At 37.6% G+C, this 16,070-nt stretch overlaps 1 protein-coding gene across 2 annotated transcripts in view; it reads left to right on the forward strand.

Moving 5' to 3' along the window:
- The window catches only part of CDK14 (cyclin dependent kinase 14), a 310,857-nt gene that overhangs the window by 117,045 nt on the left and 177,742 nt on the right, over positions 1-16,070 (forward strand). For both annotated transcript variants that reach the window (XM_058806832.1, XM_058806840.1), the window contains one exon: positions 14,373-14,467. In XM_058806832.1, the coding sequence (XP_058662815.1) occupies positions 14,373-14,467 (95 nt within the window). The remainder of the gene's footprint in view (positions 1-14,372; positions 14,468-16,070) is intronic.

Here is a 16,070-nt window from a genome sequence, read left to right on the forward strand (position 1 = left end):
TAAATAACCTATAAAAGTATATATCTGTGGATACTGTGTTCAAGACTTTACCACCTTTCTGTCAGATTTCTACCAGCAGTCCAAGAGGCTTATGAATTGCATTAATAATAGTCCCCTCTTGCCATCAGCCCATGCCTTCGTGTTTTTCATCTGTTTTTATGGCTGTGGACAAGAATGTCACTCTCAATTACACGTAAATAACTCCTGATCACAGTTCAAGAGCACAAAGCAACTTCTGACCTCTCTGAGGCAATAGGAAACCTTTGAACCTGAAAAAACCCCCTTAAATATCAGGAGATTTTATCCTTTTAATTTTTTCTTGACTGAATTTCTGATGTGTTGTTACTGTTGAATCAAGCTCTAAAGTGAAATTTGGATGGCAGAAATTTCAGTTCCACAAAGAAATTTGGTTATAGTTATTACAACTTCAGATTATTTAGCCTTAAAAAAGACTACGGTGTGATCTAGGCTTTTTCTTGCTAATGTATGTCATTTATTCAATATAAAATTTTTTGAGGCATTATATGGATTCAATTCATTTATTTAAAAATATACTAATTAAAAGCTAGCGGTCCAAATAAAAAATAAAAATAAAGTAGAGAGGTTTAATTTAAATTTAAACTATCTTCCATGATAGGTATGCTCCTGAAAAGACAATCTGCATTTTTGAGCCTTCAGTATCATACAGTACAAAATTTTATTCTGGTTTCTGTGTTTGTTGTTTGTTAACCTCTGGAGTAAAAGTATGTCTCAGATGCATCTAGATCTGGAAACTAGACTAGAAATTCCAATTATCTCGGTTCCTAGAATTGTAGGTTTCAAAATACTCCAGAGTCTAAGTGCATCATTAATAGAAATATCTCCTTTTCTGTACATTGCTTTGGAGCAATCAGCAAAAGGTGAGTTTAGTCTGGTTCATACACCCACGTTCTTTGCAGAGTTTGCTGTTTTTCTGGTTGACTGAAGTGCATAAATTTAAAGTTGATTTTCTCATTAATTTGTTTTAATTACAGAGGCCATTAACCTTGTAAAATCATTGACAGTTATGAATCTACATCTCTGAAAATTATGTAAACAAGTTTATAAAAGCTTCTCAAGTGAAATGAAAGCCAAACTGTATACAAGGACAAGGTTTTTTTAACAGCACTTGTTAAAACCCAACAAAATGTCATAAAAATACCTGCAGATAATCCTACACTCCTTCAGGACAAAGAGACTGCTGTGTTTCCTATCATGTGTAGCACTCATTGTATAGTTAACATCAAAGATGCCTTCAAGATAAGGGTATGCAACTGTAGTTTCTTCTTGGGTAAATGGTTCTTAATATTTTAGGTGTAGTTTATTGTGGCCAGAGAACGTGGGGAGAGGAATGTGTTTTCCTGCCTCAGACCAGGTTTGTTTTTGTGTGGAGATCTTGTCAGTTTGTTTCAAATATTATCAGGCTGTCATATATAAGCTTCCAAGCCAGCTGGGGGAGAGGCATTTTGATGGACCTCTCAGAGTCTGTGATCTGTCATCACTGGGGTGCTGAGCCTAAATGAGTAAGGTTCCTGTGCCTGTTTCATTGACTGATATTTCTTTTTTTTTTTTATATTTGGGAATATTTCTGTTCTGCTTTCATAAGTCTGGTGTTATTTGAAATATTGAACTTTGTTGTGAGTTTAAGGAGAATGTTTAGCCTTGTGAATGTTAGCACTTTGGCTGCCACTATTTTAATATCAGTATCTGAACTGGAATGTGCTCTTAGAGTTTTCAGTGCAACCAATTCTTGATTTTTAGCCAAAGCTTTCTGGCATGTGTTGGAACAGGGATTTAGTATTCCTTATTTATCAATTTCCCTTAGAGGTAAAGTTTGCTATTGCAGAATGTCTGATATAACATACATACACACTAACTAGCCATGCTGAAGGAGGAAAAAGATTCACTGGTGCCTGTGGGTAATAGGCTTGCTTCTGTAATTCCTGTGACCTTTTTTAGGTCAGATTGTGTTCGTTTGGGAGAAAAACTTGGCCGATAAAAATCTGGTGGCTTTGTTAAGTCATTCTTTATTTCCTTGGCATGAGGTGATGAGGCAGCAACTCGCTAGTAAAGAGCTCCAAGGACTCTACAGTGCTTGGGCTGTGTTTTCCAGAATACTAAGATGTTCTCACTTTAGTTGTAGAAACTAAAAATGTATTTGCCCTTTTGCAGTATCTCAAAATACTGTTGCAGATCAGCTATCTTCAAGAGTTGCTTGGAAAAGGATTCTTTAGAGAAAAAAATAAAAGCATTACAAAGGCGTTCAGAAACTACTTCAAAGCAATCATGGCTTTGCCATATTCCTGAACCTTGGTCTTAATGTGTGTGAAATTGTTTCTTACACTGAACTTAAAACTTCAGTGCACTTGCATTGCACTGAAGAGTGTTTTGTTTGTGTGGGATCAGTTGATGAGATGATAGTTTCATCTTTGACCCTGTGATAGTGCTACATTGATAAGGAGATTATATCCAGTAGTTTTGTGGCGTTCAGATCCCATACTGGCACCATAATCATACACTGAGTGGCCTAGTCCAGTTTGTGCTTGGTCAAATCAAATAAATAGCTGAAGTTTGGTGTTTCTCCTTGCTTGGTTTCTGCAAGTAAATAGGAGCTCATCAGGAAGAGTTTCTGCTATATTGATTGAGCCACTCAATCTGTTAGTATTTTATTTGCTTTGTCTTTCTAATTCAATATGGAAGTTATAGAGAAATACAATTTAGACGTGTTGTCTTGCTTCTTCTACATCCTGCTGCTTAAGGTGCTCTAGTTTTTTTTCAGTTCCAGTTCTCTTTAGGAACAAGAACTTTCTTCTTGTGTTTGCTTAGCAAGTCACTTTTTTGTTTGCATGTAACAATAAGCAAGAAGGATTTAAAGAGACAGCTAAAGAATCATCTGTATCTCTAGGCTTATGTACTATGTGGGATGATGAACCAGGATTTAAGCTCTTGGATTTTGGCTTGTTAGCTTGTCCTGAGCCTATGAAAGTCCCTTTGTGAAACTGGCTTTTAAGGTAGCAATTTTCATTGCAGAGGTGTAAACCTCCTGCTTTGTGTTTAACTTTGGTTTTGGATTTTTTTTTCTCGTATTGACAGCATTATAAACTCTACTTGCATTATCCATGCATTTTTGTCCCCTTTTCCCTTCTGCATTCTCTCTAGCCTTCTTGTTTCCCTTTCTGACATGCTCTAGCAGCCTGGAGAAGACTGCCCCACTGAATGCTTGGCACTGTCCATATCTGGGCAGTGGTAGGGAGGAGAACTAGGAGAAATGGAGGTTAAGAATAAATGTAGGTGTGAGGATTACACCAACTGTCACAGTGAGCTTGAAAAAATGCAAGTTCAGGGTCATTCAAAGCAGCACCAGGGTAGAAAGCAATAGTAGCAAGAAGGGAAGGGTTGATGACTTGGTCTGGGCTCAGTCAGGAGCATGTGGCATGGAGAATGGGAAATCTAATTGCACAGGCTGAGCATTTCCCACTATTTGTTCATTAGCAGGGTTGAAGAGGGGGGAGCAGAAGTGGAACACAGGACTTGGAAATGCATTCAGCCAAAATCAGGTTTGTGATTGAGATTTTGGGGAAACTGTTAGAAATTTTCTCCTGATGACACTGTCCTGTCTATAACTAATGTTGTACTCCAGAGTTCTTGGCTTAGACAGGGAGGATGGATTCTCTGGGATATTTTAGCTACTAAGTACATTTTTCCATTGACTAGATGTAAACTTTGAGAAATTGGACAAATTTTCACAGAAACTAGAAAAAGCATTTCCTTGATCTGAAGTCTTACTTTTGAAGGCCCCCTTTCAATGAATGAATTCAGAGAACTGTTTGAAAGCAAGGTCAGCCACATTAAAGACCATATTTGCTCTCTAGTTCTCTCTTGGAAAAGAGCTGACCTGTTTTGACTGGAACAAACACTGTTAGACATAAATTGGAAAAGATGAGGACATTTGTTTAAAGTCTGTTAAGGCAGTAGTGTAATTTTAGAGGAATGGGTACTTTAAGAAGCAGGGCTATCAATTTTGCTACTGTCATTGTTAATTACTATGATTCTATAAAAAGAATTTTATCTGGAAAAGCAAACGGTAAATTGCTGTAATTATAATTGATGAATGACACAAAAGGATGGAAGAACTGAGTATATTTTCAAGGGGGCTGGATATTTTGTATCTGTATGTAGTAGACAGACAAGCTGTTGAGTTGTTCTTTAAAAAATATTCTTACCACCTGTGGTGTTAATGGGTTATGCTTGAAGATCCTTTTAATGTGTTTTCTCGCATTTGTTAGGAGTGCCTTAATTATGCCATTGCTCAGAATGGCTTCCAGTATGATTTAGATCCATAGTTTAATCCATGTCATGCATCTGCACAGGTAATTTTGAATCTGTACTTGAAAATTATGGACATGTTTTTAGCAAAAGTAGGAGGATAGAAATCACTACCTTACCTCAACTAGGTCTCCTCTGAGCATCACTTAACTTTTGCACCCTGTCACTGTCAGCTATGGCTGTCATCTCCGTGAAGCTGAGACATTCCTTCAGCTCATCTTTTCTGTTCTGGAACCTCTCTGGCTCTCTATGAGGGCCAGCTGCTTTTTAAAGAAACATACTGGACTTGATATCTTTTGCTTAAATGAAAATTTTTGTTCTGTATAACACATATTTCCAAGTTGAACAATGTCCCCAACCTTTTAAAAAGCACATGCTGCTCCAGAGAGTGCCGTGATAAGAACAGGTCTCACTGTCATTTAAATGTAAATTTGCAAAGTTTGCAGTCATACTGATTTGGATATAGTTACATTCTGAGGTGAGTAAAGCAAAAATCCTGAGACTCCAAATTTTTGTTTCCTCTCTATTGCTTGCACTTTGAATTCCACTGACACTGTTGATGGGTACTATGAACTGCAAGGGTAAATGACAATTCAGTGATGGGGTGAGAACCAAGACAATACCTAGAGACCACAGGGCAAATGCAGAAGGAGGAACATATATCTGCCTTTTGTGAATTGATAGGGCCTTCACATGTGGAAAAAAACACTTATAATGTATTTTCAGAGTGTGATTGCCTAGTAGATGTCCAGCAGTGTTGGCACCAAGCGGCTTTATTGGCCATGATAGAGCATGGCTGTCCATTGCTGATATAATCTTTCAACTAACTTAGTCTGGAAAAGAATTTAACCTTCACTGGGGTTTGCTGCTATAGTGTCTGCAAACTTGCTTCATCACTATTGCTTCTTTCATGGTTGAAATTAGTTTACAAGTTACTTGATGGAATATTGCCATTTTGTAGTCTGCATGCTTAGCATATTTTTAGATGGAAAAGAAAAATAAATTACAAATGTTATTTGACATCAAAGAGATCTAGTCTGAATTAAGGTTATTTCCTGTCCTTAAACGTGTTTTAAAAATGTTCTAGATATTATTCATATATCATTCATTCTAATGTCGCTTCAGAGCCCAATAGTTCATTGTTTTGAGTTGCTTTTTAGGGCAAGTTACACAGTAACTGGACTTAATTTGCTTTATTATGACATTTTTGTTCGTTTCTTATATATACTCCATGTTTTTTCTCTTTTCAGTTACAGAGCACTATGCCTTATTTTCACTGTGATTGTTTACTAAAATAGTTGTAAAAATAGTTGTTTTCTAGCTTTCTACTGAGTCTGCCTTTCTTTAACATCTAAACCACTCCACAAGAGACACAGCAATGCTATGAGCATTCCAGCTTTATTTTCCACTTATGGGCAAAGAGGCATGTTGAGCCTCACCCACCCAGAAAAAGAAAATTGACACGATCTTTTAAAGACTCCTGTCTCGCTCCCTTTTTGAAAAATAGCAAGACATATGCCACAAGCCTTTTTTTCCTGCTGCCTGAAGTGTGTGCTGACAAATGAGTCTGCTTTTTGTGCAGTTTTATTTTTTTTTTTCTGAAGGAAATGGCCAACTGAGAAATAGAGCAAAAGTAATTTTTTTCTAAAATAGCTTTTCTGTAGAATTCCTCATTTGTGACTAGTGGCTCAAGCATGCTGGTAGGCAACTGAGTTTTGTGTCAATGCAATTTAATTATTTCCTGTGATGCTTTTCTGTCTTCTGTGTACAAAAAAAATATTCATTGCAGGTACATAAGGTTAAGTGATTTCTTGTCATATTGATGCATTGGTGAAAGTGAGTAACAAAATGCTCATTGACTTCAACAGAGCATGAGATTCGGTGCTGGTACTCGGTTATTTACTCCCCCATTTGGACAATGTAATACTAATATTGCAGATATACCATTTACATCAGAGGATCTTTATTATGGTTGCAAAGTCAATCATTCAGAAGTTGTCAGAATTAAGTTCACCTGTGAAAACTTAATTTGGTCTCTCTTCTTCTACTGTTCTTTTCTTAATTACACAACAGCACCATGTTTTCTCCTGCTGTGTGATCTCTGCCTGTGTCAGATGATGATTGATTAATTTAATTTAATGTTCTTGATGGGTGGCTCTAGCTATAGGCACCTACTGTGCATTACTAAAACACAGATGGTTTTGAAAATTTCTAGAACACTTGTCATTCTACTCTGACTACTTAAATATTTGTTCATCTTGTCAGCGCCCCACTTGCCAAGAGTCCTTTTAAATGATGATTTTGAGATGACTTTCAAATACTTGCATAATGCTGGGTAATATCAGCGTACAGTGTTGCTTGGGGTTCTGTAATAATTGGAGGCACTCTGCTGTTCTGGTAAGTGTGAATGAAGATCAAAAGTGGAAATATTCAGAAAATGAGGGACATGGTAATATTATCAGCTCGAGTGACTTAAAGTTATGCTTAGTCAGTGGTTAGGTAAGGGTAAAGATCAGGCTGATTTTCTTCTGGCTTAGACCTCGTAGAGTTTTCATCTTCTCTCATGAATGCGCAAGATCCTTCCACTGTATTTATTCCATCTGTAACAAAATTGAAGACCTGGGAACAGTTAATGGGTACAAGCACAAAAGTTGGCCACTGCAGGAGAAGTTGGGCTGTGAATTTGCAGTTTGTCAAAGTGAGATAAATGCAAGATAGATGTGAAGCAGCTGTGAACTGAAACTCTGGCTTGTCTCATGGTAGTGACATCAGGAATGGAGTTTGCATTGTGGCAGCCCCTGTAATTGTAGTCCATCTCTGTTTTGAGCACTTGGCCTAGCATTGTTTATTTTCATTTGGATTTTTGTGTAAGTAATGTTCCAAGTGTTTGAAAAAGCAAGAGGAAATCTATCTTCTATTTTCTGGTGTTGCATCTCACTCCAATGTTTCAATATATTTGCTAGCTCTCATGAACACATCCTGCTTGAACTGGAATGTTAACTGCTACTTTGAAGGGTGCTTCTCTCTGTAGGCTGAAATTGCAGGAGAATGAGCAAAACTGCCAGCTACTTTCACTGATTCCTGCTGAAAGCCATGGGAATCTTGGGTTCTTGTATGGACATCAGTGGCAAATATGTGCTAGTGTCTGCAGGTTCTTGTGTGCTTCCCCCAAAATATGTTTACTTGCCCTGTGCTCTTCATCCTGTCCCTTTTCTGTCTTGCCTATGTGCTCTTTCCACTTTCTGCATTTTTCCACCTGTGAAGGATGTTCATTTGTCCTGTGGCTTTTTTTTCTCCTTACCCAGCTGTCCTAGCTTCCACTGCGGATCACAGCCCCTCCTGCCATCTCCCCTTTTTGGTATTTCTCTTTCCTTTCACACTGCTGACAGTCAGGCTGACCCAAAGAGACAAAAGCTTTCCAAAGCTTTAACTTAACCAAATTTAGAGTAGTTTCACAGAGATGGCAAAGTGTGTATTTCTATTTTAAAGGCCTCTTCCCAGATTTTTAATCTCTACTCCAAAACACTGGGTTGAGGAGTTTGGGTTTTTTTTCAAAAGGGAAAGTTTTTCTGTGGGTTACAGAAGTTGTTACTAAAGCCTGTTTTTGAGAGATGGGAGGAACTATTTAGGTTGAAAACTTTCAAGTAATCCTAAGGTAGATACCTATTTATGTGAAGACAGTGTCTGAAATTCATCACAGTAACAGGGCTAAAAACAGCCAGGGATGGTTTTATAAATAGATTGTGTTATTATTCCTGGTCATGCTATGTGTGCATCAAAAAGTAATAGAACTGTTCCTGCTTTTACAGGCTACCTGCATTATAGAGTTGTTTTCTGTAAACACTGCATATTTTTGGTTTACACAGTTTCTTCTTTTGAATACTGAAATGGATAGGGAAGGCAAAATATGACTGGCTGCTACAAGATAGGAGTAGCATATTGTAATTGCTTTCCAAAAGAGTCTGGCTTTAATAGGATGATGTCTCATTATTTTTAACCTCCATCTGCACTTGTGTTGGAAGAGCACTGGGAACAATACACAATGCATGTATTTATATCTAGAATGTAATGAAAGAGACATTCATTTCATATGGCAGCAGTCTTCTCTATAACTGTTAGAATAATATATTGTAGTGCTTTTCAGGGCTTATTTGATCAGTCCTTCCAGTGTTTTATTCCAGTTCAATAGGCAAAGAGATTTTAGCAGGTTTGTGACTTGCCTTTTGCTTAGGGGACTACAGCTGTAACAAAAAGAACCTTTGACCGTGCCTATGCATTGCTACACACCCCCTTTTTCTGTATTTCTTCTCTAATAGCACACTACACTTTCAAGAAGGAGCAGCAAGAATAAATTTCACAAACAAAAAAAAAATTTGTTTAAAATTTCAAGTCTCTCATGAAAGCCTGAATTGAAGATGAGGAGGTAAATGAAGCTAATTTTATCCATGTAGTCCCTCCAGCAAAGCAACCTACAGTTGAAGGACTACCAAGTACTTGCAAGCATGTGAAGACTGTGTAATTTTTTGACTTAATAAAAAACTAGAATAAAGACTATTTGTTAGATCTAGAAGAGACTTTTATGAGGGTCAAATTAGCTGTAAAGAAAGCAATTGAGCTAAGCTCATGTAATAACCCATCTAAAGTTTTCTATTCTGCTTTTTATTTTTCTTTCTGTAGCTCACAAATTCTTTTGCAATTTGTTATGAAACTTCCTCCTAAAAAGTCTTCCAAGCTGAAGAGTGGCCTACCTATCTTTATTGCATTGTGTCCACTAAGATCAAATTGGAAGCTGACCAATTCTGTGTGTTTATAGGTATGCAGCTCTAAAATAAATTACTTGGGATTACATATGTGCTATAAATAATAATAATTCTGCAGAATATGTCCTGTGGTGAGAAGATGGGAAGTTTCTGGTCAGTGTGGTCTTACCTAGGATGTACAGTTTTCACTGATTTTAATTTTGCTATGTTAGGGTTCTAGGGAAGCAAAGCTATTTGCTCATAGTAAATCATTTCAGATGGGTGAACTGGAAAACAGCAAAGTGTAGATTTGGGGACTGCATTTCTGAGGAGGAAATTACTGCGTATTTATTGCTGCAAAACCAACAGAGTGCTGAATTCCTGTCTCTGTGGTAGAATTCTAAGTAACATTTTGCACACAGAAAACCCTGCTGTGTGGGAAGTGGATGAGAAGTATATGGGACGTTGTGCTCTCAGGCCAAATTTTAAAAATTGCTATGAAAGATGTATAGATTGAAAATAAGTTGCTGGGAAAGAAGCAGAACTGTAGTTTGTGCAGGCAGTGAGACACATTTGAGTGTGTTTGTTCAGAAAACATGATTATAAGAAAAAAACCTCATGAATGTTTTCTCACTAAGGATGCCTTTCCAGGAGAGCTCAGAGGCTGATCCCAATGTGTATGCAAGGAAGTTGGCACTCTGACAGAGCACCGTTGTGTCTGCAGAGTGTGACAAGCTGCAGAATTTTAAAGATAAGTTGTTTGGCTCTGAAGCACAGCAGCTTACTTGCTTTCACAGATTTGTGTTACTGACTAGAATATGTGTTCTTTGGCATGTCAGAAATCCAACAGGGCAGCAAAGATGCACAGTTGCTTTAACAGCATTAGAGAAGTGCAAGCTTCCATGGTGTGCAGTCTTCAAAAGTCTCCTGATGAGAGAAATCCTCCTGGAGTGGCAGTGAGAAAGGGTGAGCACTGCATGTGAGTAGCAGCATGAGCAATAGTTAGCATTGGTGCATGGTAATCCCAGAGGACACCCTGTTACTGAGGAAAGCAGGTATTTTTATAGTTATGTTTTTTAGAAAAATGTTGAAAATGTGGAAATATGAGAGAGCTTCATCAGCAGTTGTACGTTATGGTGCATATGAGCAGCATGAGGCTGAGTTCTGCTGCTGCTAAGAAAAGCTTCCAGGTCACTGAAATATCAGCCAGTTTGAAAATCATGGGTTATTCTTCTGTCTAAAGCTCCAGTAGAGGTTTGTGATTTTTCACAAAGTGAGATTAAAATGATACTCAGGAATTGAAAGACTGAATGGATGATCAAAGGAGCATAATTAATGTTCGAGCTTAATGTACTTACCATGTCCACAACTACTATCTTTGCTAGTGAAAGGTTCTTCTGTGTGACCTGGGAGTCAATAGTAATAGTTACTTTTGTTGAATTTATCAAACAGCTGTGAAATATTACTTTATGAGATATGGGAATAGCCTTTTTCAAAACACTCCCAAGCTGAGGCTGATCTAAAAGTCACAAGGCTTTGTTAAATGGAGTGTCAGGCTTGAGCTGATGCTGTGAACCCCGCAGGGAGCACAGCACTGATTTACTGATGCTGCTCAGGTCTTGGGTAAGACTTGGCTGCAGTCCATCTGGCTTGCCTTGCTTGTGGAGTGAGTGTACTTTAGAATCCAGCTCATCTGGGAACAGCAAAAACCTCCTTGACCAGCACAAGCGATATGGCAGCTTGCCAGGAGCTCATAATAGATGAGAGCGTTCCCTTGTTGGAAGCAAAGCCTGTGATGGTTATTCAAGCAAATGCAATGTGTTTCTTTTAAGTATGCAAATATGGTTATTAGCCCTTGATGGAAAGTGTGGAGTGTTGGTACATTTAGCAACTCAGATCATGAGCTTGTGTAAAAGTCACAGAAATCATCATCTGGGATGTTAATTGTTGAAGTATGTCAACAATTTGCCTTCCCTGGGTTTTACTATTAGAATTGGCTGTGTGGGACTGTGCAAACACAGGTGACAGAAAAAGCACCTGGCCATTCAAACCCATATAATACCTTGTCCAAAGTGTTTTGAAAATGAATTTTAACATTCCTTGCTGCTGTTCCTCCTCAGAACTCTTTGGAGAAATTAATTAAAAGTGCTGCCATCTGTTTATCTTACATTTCATAACAAGGGTAAAAAAAGAATGCCAGTACTTTTGAAGCAGCATTGTATAATTTTGTCATTAAAAATGCATATTAAGAGTACGGTAAGTACTAGTACATTGGTTCCACTTTTGGAAAAGCACTGCAACAACAATGTACAGTTGTTACAGTGCTTTTTCAACAACATTTTAGTCCTTTTATCTTAGAAGAAAACAACTCTGTGTGAAGACCATGGGTGATAATCACTGGGTGGAGATGGCCTTCTCTGATGGAATTATTTTGTTCTAGAAGTAACATCAGGCACAGCAGTACCTGACTGCTCACTGAGCTCCAGTAGCAGCTGCATTGGCAGCTTCAAAGGTAAAGTCAACCTTGTCTCAAGCTGATGCTGACAGATTCTCTGGACTCCTTTTTATTCTTTTGGATGTGGATCTCTGGGTTTTGTCTTTGAATTAATGGAGTTCATCCAAAGTTCTATCCCCTTCCTGTAAAAACTTGCCCAAAAGAGGTGGTGTAGAGGTCAAAACAGCTGAAAAGCTGTTTTTCTGGAAAAAAACCTCCATATTATAGTTCATATTTCATTTTGTTTTTAAAGTAGTCTGTGGAAGAAGAAACAGCTTACCTGTTTCATACAACTTTTTTTTCTCTTTAATTTCCCCTCCGCCCCCCCTTTTTTTTTCTTTTTAATTTCCCTCCCACCCTCTTTTTTTTTTTAAAGAAAAAAGGCAATGTTTTCATAAGACAGGCAATCTTCTTAATAGTAAGTCCTGATAGAAGAACATGTGGAATAATTCTCTTACTTTCACCAGTTATATTTGTTTTCTCACAATGTAAATTCATAGTGTAATTGGTTATTTCTGCCGTGTAAAATTCATGCAATTAAGATGATTTTGCTCTCTGTACTATATTACCTACTGTATTTCACTTGGCTTAATGGCAAAGACAGAAATTTCACCCTGCAGGTGATATTTTGTAATTCTTGTAATATATGGCAGATGCTGATTACAGAGGCTGTAAAAGGGGAGAATTGGATATTAGAGAAGATAAATAAGAGTGGGGGAGGGGACTGAAGGGAAGAGACAGTATTTGCAAAGACCTTGAGGTAAGCTGCTTTCAATGTACTGTTTAAGCTTTAATGACTCTTATAGAGATTCTAGCAACAAAGTAATGGCAAACTAGAGGAATTAAAGGCCTCAGGTGATGATCTGAACAGCAAAAGCTGACAGAGGCTATAAATACCATTGGAGTTTGACACAGGCTCTGCTAGGAGGAAGTTTTTTTTCACAGTGTCTGTGAATGTGTGGTTGATCAATAAGGTTTGAGGAAAGAGCTGGTGAAAACCTCAGTTACTTCAGGTGAAATCTTCTTATGGTTTCCCCAGGTTACAAGTTCTTGTTTCTATTAGAAGGTACCTTTCAGAACAGTTATTCTTTATCTTTTTTGTGTATCCCTACCTTTTTCCTGCAGCAATTTCTCATTGTTGTCTTTAAAAAAAACCCAACATATCCAAATCTCTGTGAGCTTTAGTTCCAAATAATTGTCCAAGTTCTAAAATGAGCATCCCTTGAAAATTGCTCACGGCTCTTTTCTGATAAAGGCCTCTATTTAATTTGTGGGATACTAACAGTTTCTAGACATGCACTGATCTCAATTCTTATTTGTAATTACAGTAGCTATTTTACAGCCCAGTGGCAACAAAGTCAGAGTACAGGAAAGACTCCTCTGTGCTGGCTGTCTAAATAGCATGAGCTTTGGAGTGCAGGCTGAAGCAAGTTCTTTTGAAATTTTTCTTCTCACCTCTTCATCCAGGTTGTAGGGTTGCCTCATTCTTGGACAAAAAGTTTCCTTGCAGGCTTGCAGTCCTGTCTTCATGATGTCTGTGATGATAGTCTCTTTGAAGCAGCTTTGTGGTATTTCCTCTTTGCTGTCTGCCTTCTGCCTAGGATGAATTTCTGAGTTTGATGCAAAGGATGCTTGTGGAGGACCACTGATGCAGCCAGATGCCATGTTGCTTTTGTGTTGCTTCCTAGAGTGATTAACTTGTCAGATTGATCTCCTAAAGACCAGAATGAGAGATATGTACTTATCTTAATTCAAAGCCAGCTGACCCCTGGAGTTACCTCAGCCTGATAGAAAACCCTGAATAGGACAGCAAGGGGTAGCAGTGCTGTGGCAGCACTGGAGCTTCCTTTGAGCACAGTAAGGGATTGAGACACACATTTGACCTTTCATTTTTTTTCTTTGACAAAAGTAGAAGGGTGAGAGAAGAAAGTTCCACATTATTCAGTTTAGAAATGTGCCACTCATTTGCATGTCTTTGTATCTATTATTTACTTGCTAGGGTGACTGATAGTCCTGCTCAGATGTGTGCATGAGATGACAAGGCACTGACAACAGAACGACATTGGTAACAACACATGGCTTGTCAGCATATATTGCTAAAATATGCCACATCTTGTGGAACATTAAATATGTAATATGGAATGAACATTAAATATGTATTAGGTTGTAAAAAAAATTAGTGAAGGAGATTACCTGAAAGTTCACTAGATAAGTCTTTGTCTTTTCTGAGAACATGAGCTAGTACCTTTAAAAAATTAGTGAGAAAATACAATGTATTTATTCTCAGGGGCTAATACAAATGATTCATTAAATCTGTTATATTTGAGAGAAGGGAGTATTATTGCTTAAAACTCTTTTCTCAGGATGGACGCTGCACTTAATTTAGACAGTGGCTCTGTTGTGTTGGATAGGAAAGATTATGCTTTGAAAAGACATGCTTGACTTTTGTCTGAGAGAAAAAAAACCTTTGAGTGTAGGAGTGCTCTTGGTGTCTTGTTGCTCTGACATGAGTGATTCACTTAGAGGAGGCTGTGTAAAGGAAGAATGTCTTGCTCCAGCTTGTTTTGGCCTCAGAGTGAGGCTGAGTTTGACCAGCAAGGAGGAGAAAATAGCATTGAATGGGAAGGTGTGATCTTCAAAAACTGGATGTGTGAAACTCATGAACATAGAAGATGCTAAAGTAAAACTATTGGTTGTCAGGTTATGAAGCTCATTTAAGTCACTAAAAAAAGAGGGCAAATCAATATAAAATGTCTGGATACTCTTAAAGATAACATGTATGTTTTGTTTTTCAGCTTCTCTTTTGAAAGGATTGAAACATGCAAACATTGTGCTGCTTCATGACATCATTCACACCAAGGAGACCTTGACACTTGTGTTTGAATATGTGGTGAGTAAAGCGACTGTATGTTCTAGATATGGTCCAGAGTGTATTAAATTTTATGGAAGTGCTCTCTTTACCATCAGTGATCTATGAATCAGGCCAAAATAACGCTTTACTTTATTCAGGGGAGTGATGGCTATGAGATTTTGCTTTGTAGTGGAGTAGGCTAAAAGCTGGGTTTAACCAGATTCAGAGATGGAGAAGTGGCTGCTAGGCTCTTGAAGGGCCTTAGACTGCTGAGTTGACTTTTCAAATGTACTCTGCTTCCTAGTTACAGTTTGTTTTTTGAAGCTTTTTCTTTATTGGTGTGATCAGGTAACTTTAAATAGGTGAGAATTATGTAGGGAAAAAACAAGACTGAAATGCTTAACAGGTAGCTCCTTGATGAAAAGCTTATATCAAGTTTAAATTGCCTTTTTTTGTGTGATTGGCTTGTGCAGAGTGTCTTTTTATAAGTGATATCAATAAAAAAAGTCTGATGCATGTAATTTAGAATTTGGGATTTTTTTAGTTTTTCCATGACTAATGCTTAACCTATTAATTAAAACTTCAATTTACATAGTAGACAGTGTAATTGTGTTGAGAGTATTACTTTCCAAAGTACCGGCCTTGGCGTCCTAATTAATCTTTTTAGTTTTTCTGAGACAAACATATGGCATTTATGTAGAGCTACTTCAGCATTTAGCTGTGGACTTATGCAATGTACTATCATAATTAACCTGCCAGTTTTCACAGATGGGTCCAAGAACATGTAATGTAAAAGGAACAAATGACTTTAGACACTGTTGTATTTTCAGTATAATATCAGCCATTGTATTATATATAAGACACTGTTTATCAAGTACAGTGATTGCTAGCATTACTCTAAATACAACTCTGCTTAAGACAGATGAAATTATTTTGTGTGTTTCTTGGGGGCAGGCCTTAATTTTTCCATGACAATGCACACAGCATCAGACAATCCTGTCTGGAGAAGCCATTCACCTTGTGTGTTTACATAAATGTGCTGTGCTGTGAGGTTGAGGGAATTCAGCTGCAGCAGCCTGCTGAGCATTTGATACAGTATGTATTCTTTTACCTCGGGTATTGGAACAGTAATAAAAATTTAATTCCTTTTTTTAAATTCAGTAATTTTCCTCCTCCTGACTTACACACTGAATTAACATAGGAAAAGCCTTGATACTTAATTTTATTTAATGGTCAGTGTATGCTTATTTGCATATCTTTACATGAATACATTTTGCAATCCCATTTATCAGCAGCTGTATTTAGCTGTATTCTTCAGAACTGGTTGAGAAATTAGATGTATAGAATATGTTTCTCCCTAAAACAGATGGACTTGCCTATTACACTAATTTCAAATGGATGGATTTTACATTTTGCTTATTACACTGATGCAAGTTTCTGGATTTTATATCGAGGAAGGTTGTTTAAGAAAAGTTGTTTAAGACTCTGGCTCGCAGCCATGCACTGACACAGATTAAGCTTCATACAGTGACACATTTTTCTGGATTCACTAAGCTGTTTTTCAGTGAGCAAACAGCCCTGCTGGAGGTTGCACCTTTTGGTTCCAATGGTGTTTGGTAGCTATTGAGGCTGTTTGAGAATC

Source organism: Ammospiza caudacuta, chromosome 1 (genome assembly GCF_027887145.1).
Source record: "Ammospiza caudacuta isolate bAmmCau1 chromosome 1, bAmmCau1.pri, whole genome shotgun sequence".
Taxonomy (NCBI): Eukaryota; Metazoa; Chordata; class Aves; order Passeriformes; family Passerellidae; genus Ammospiza; species Ammospiza caudacuta.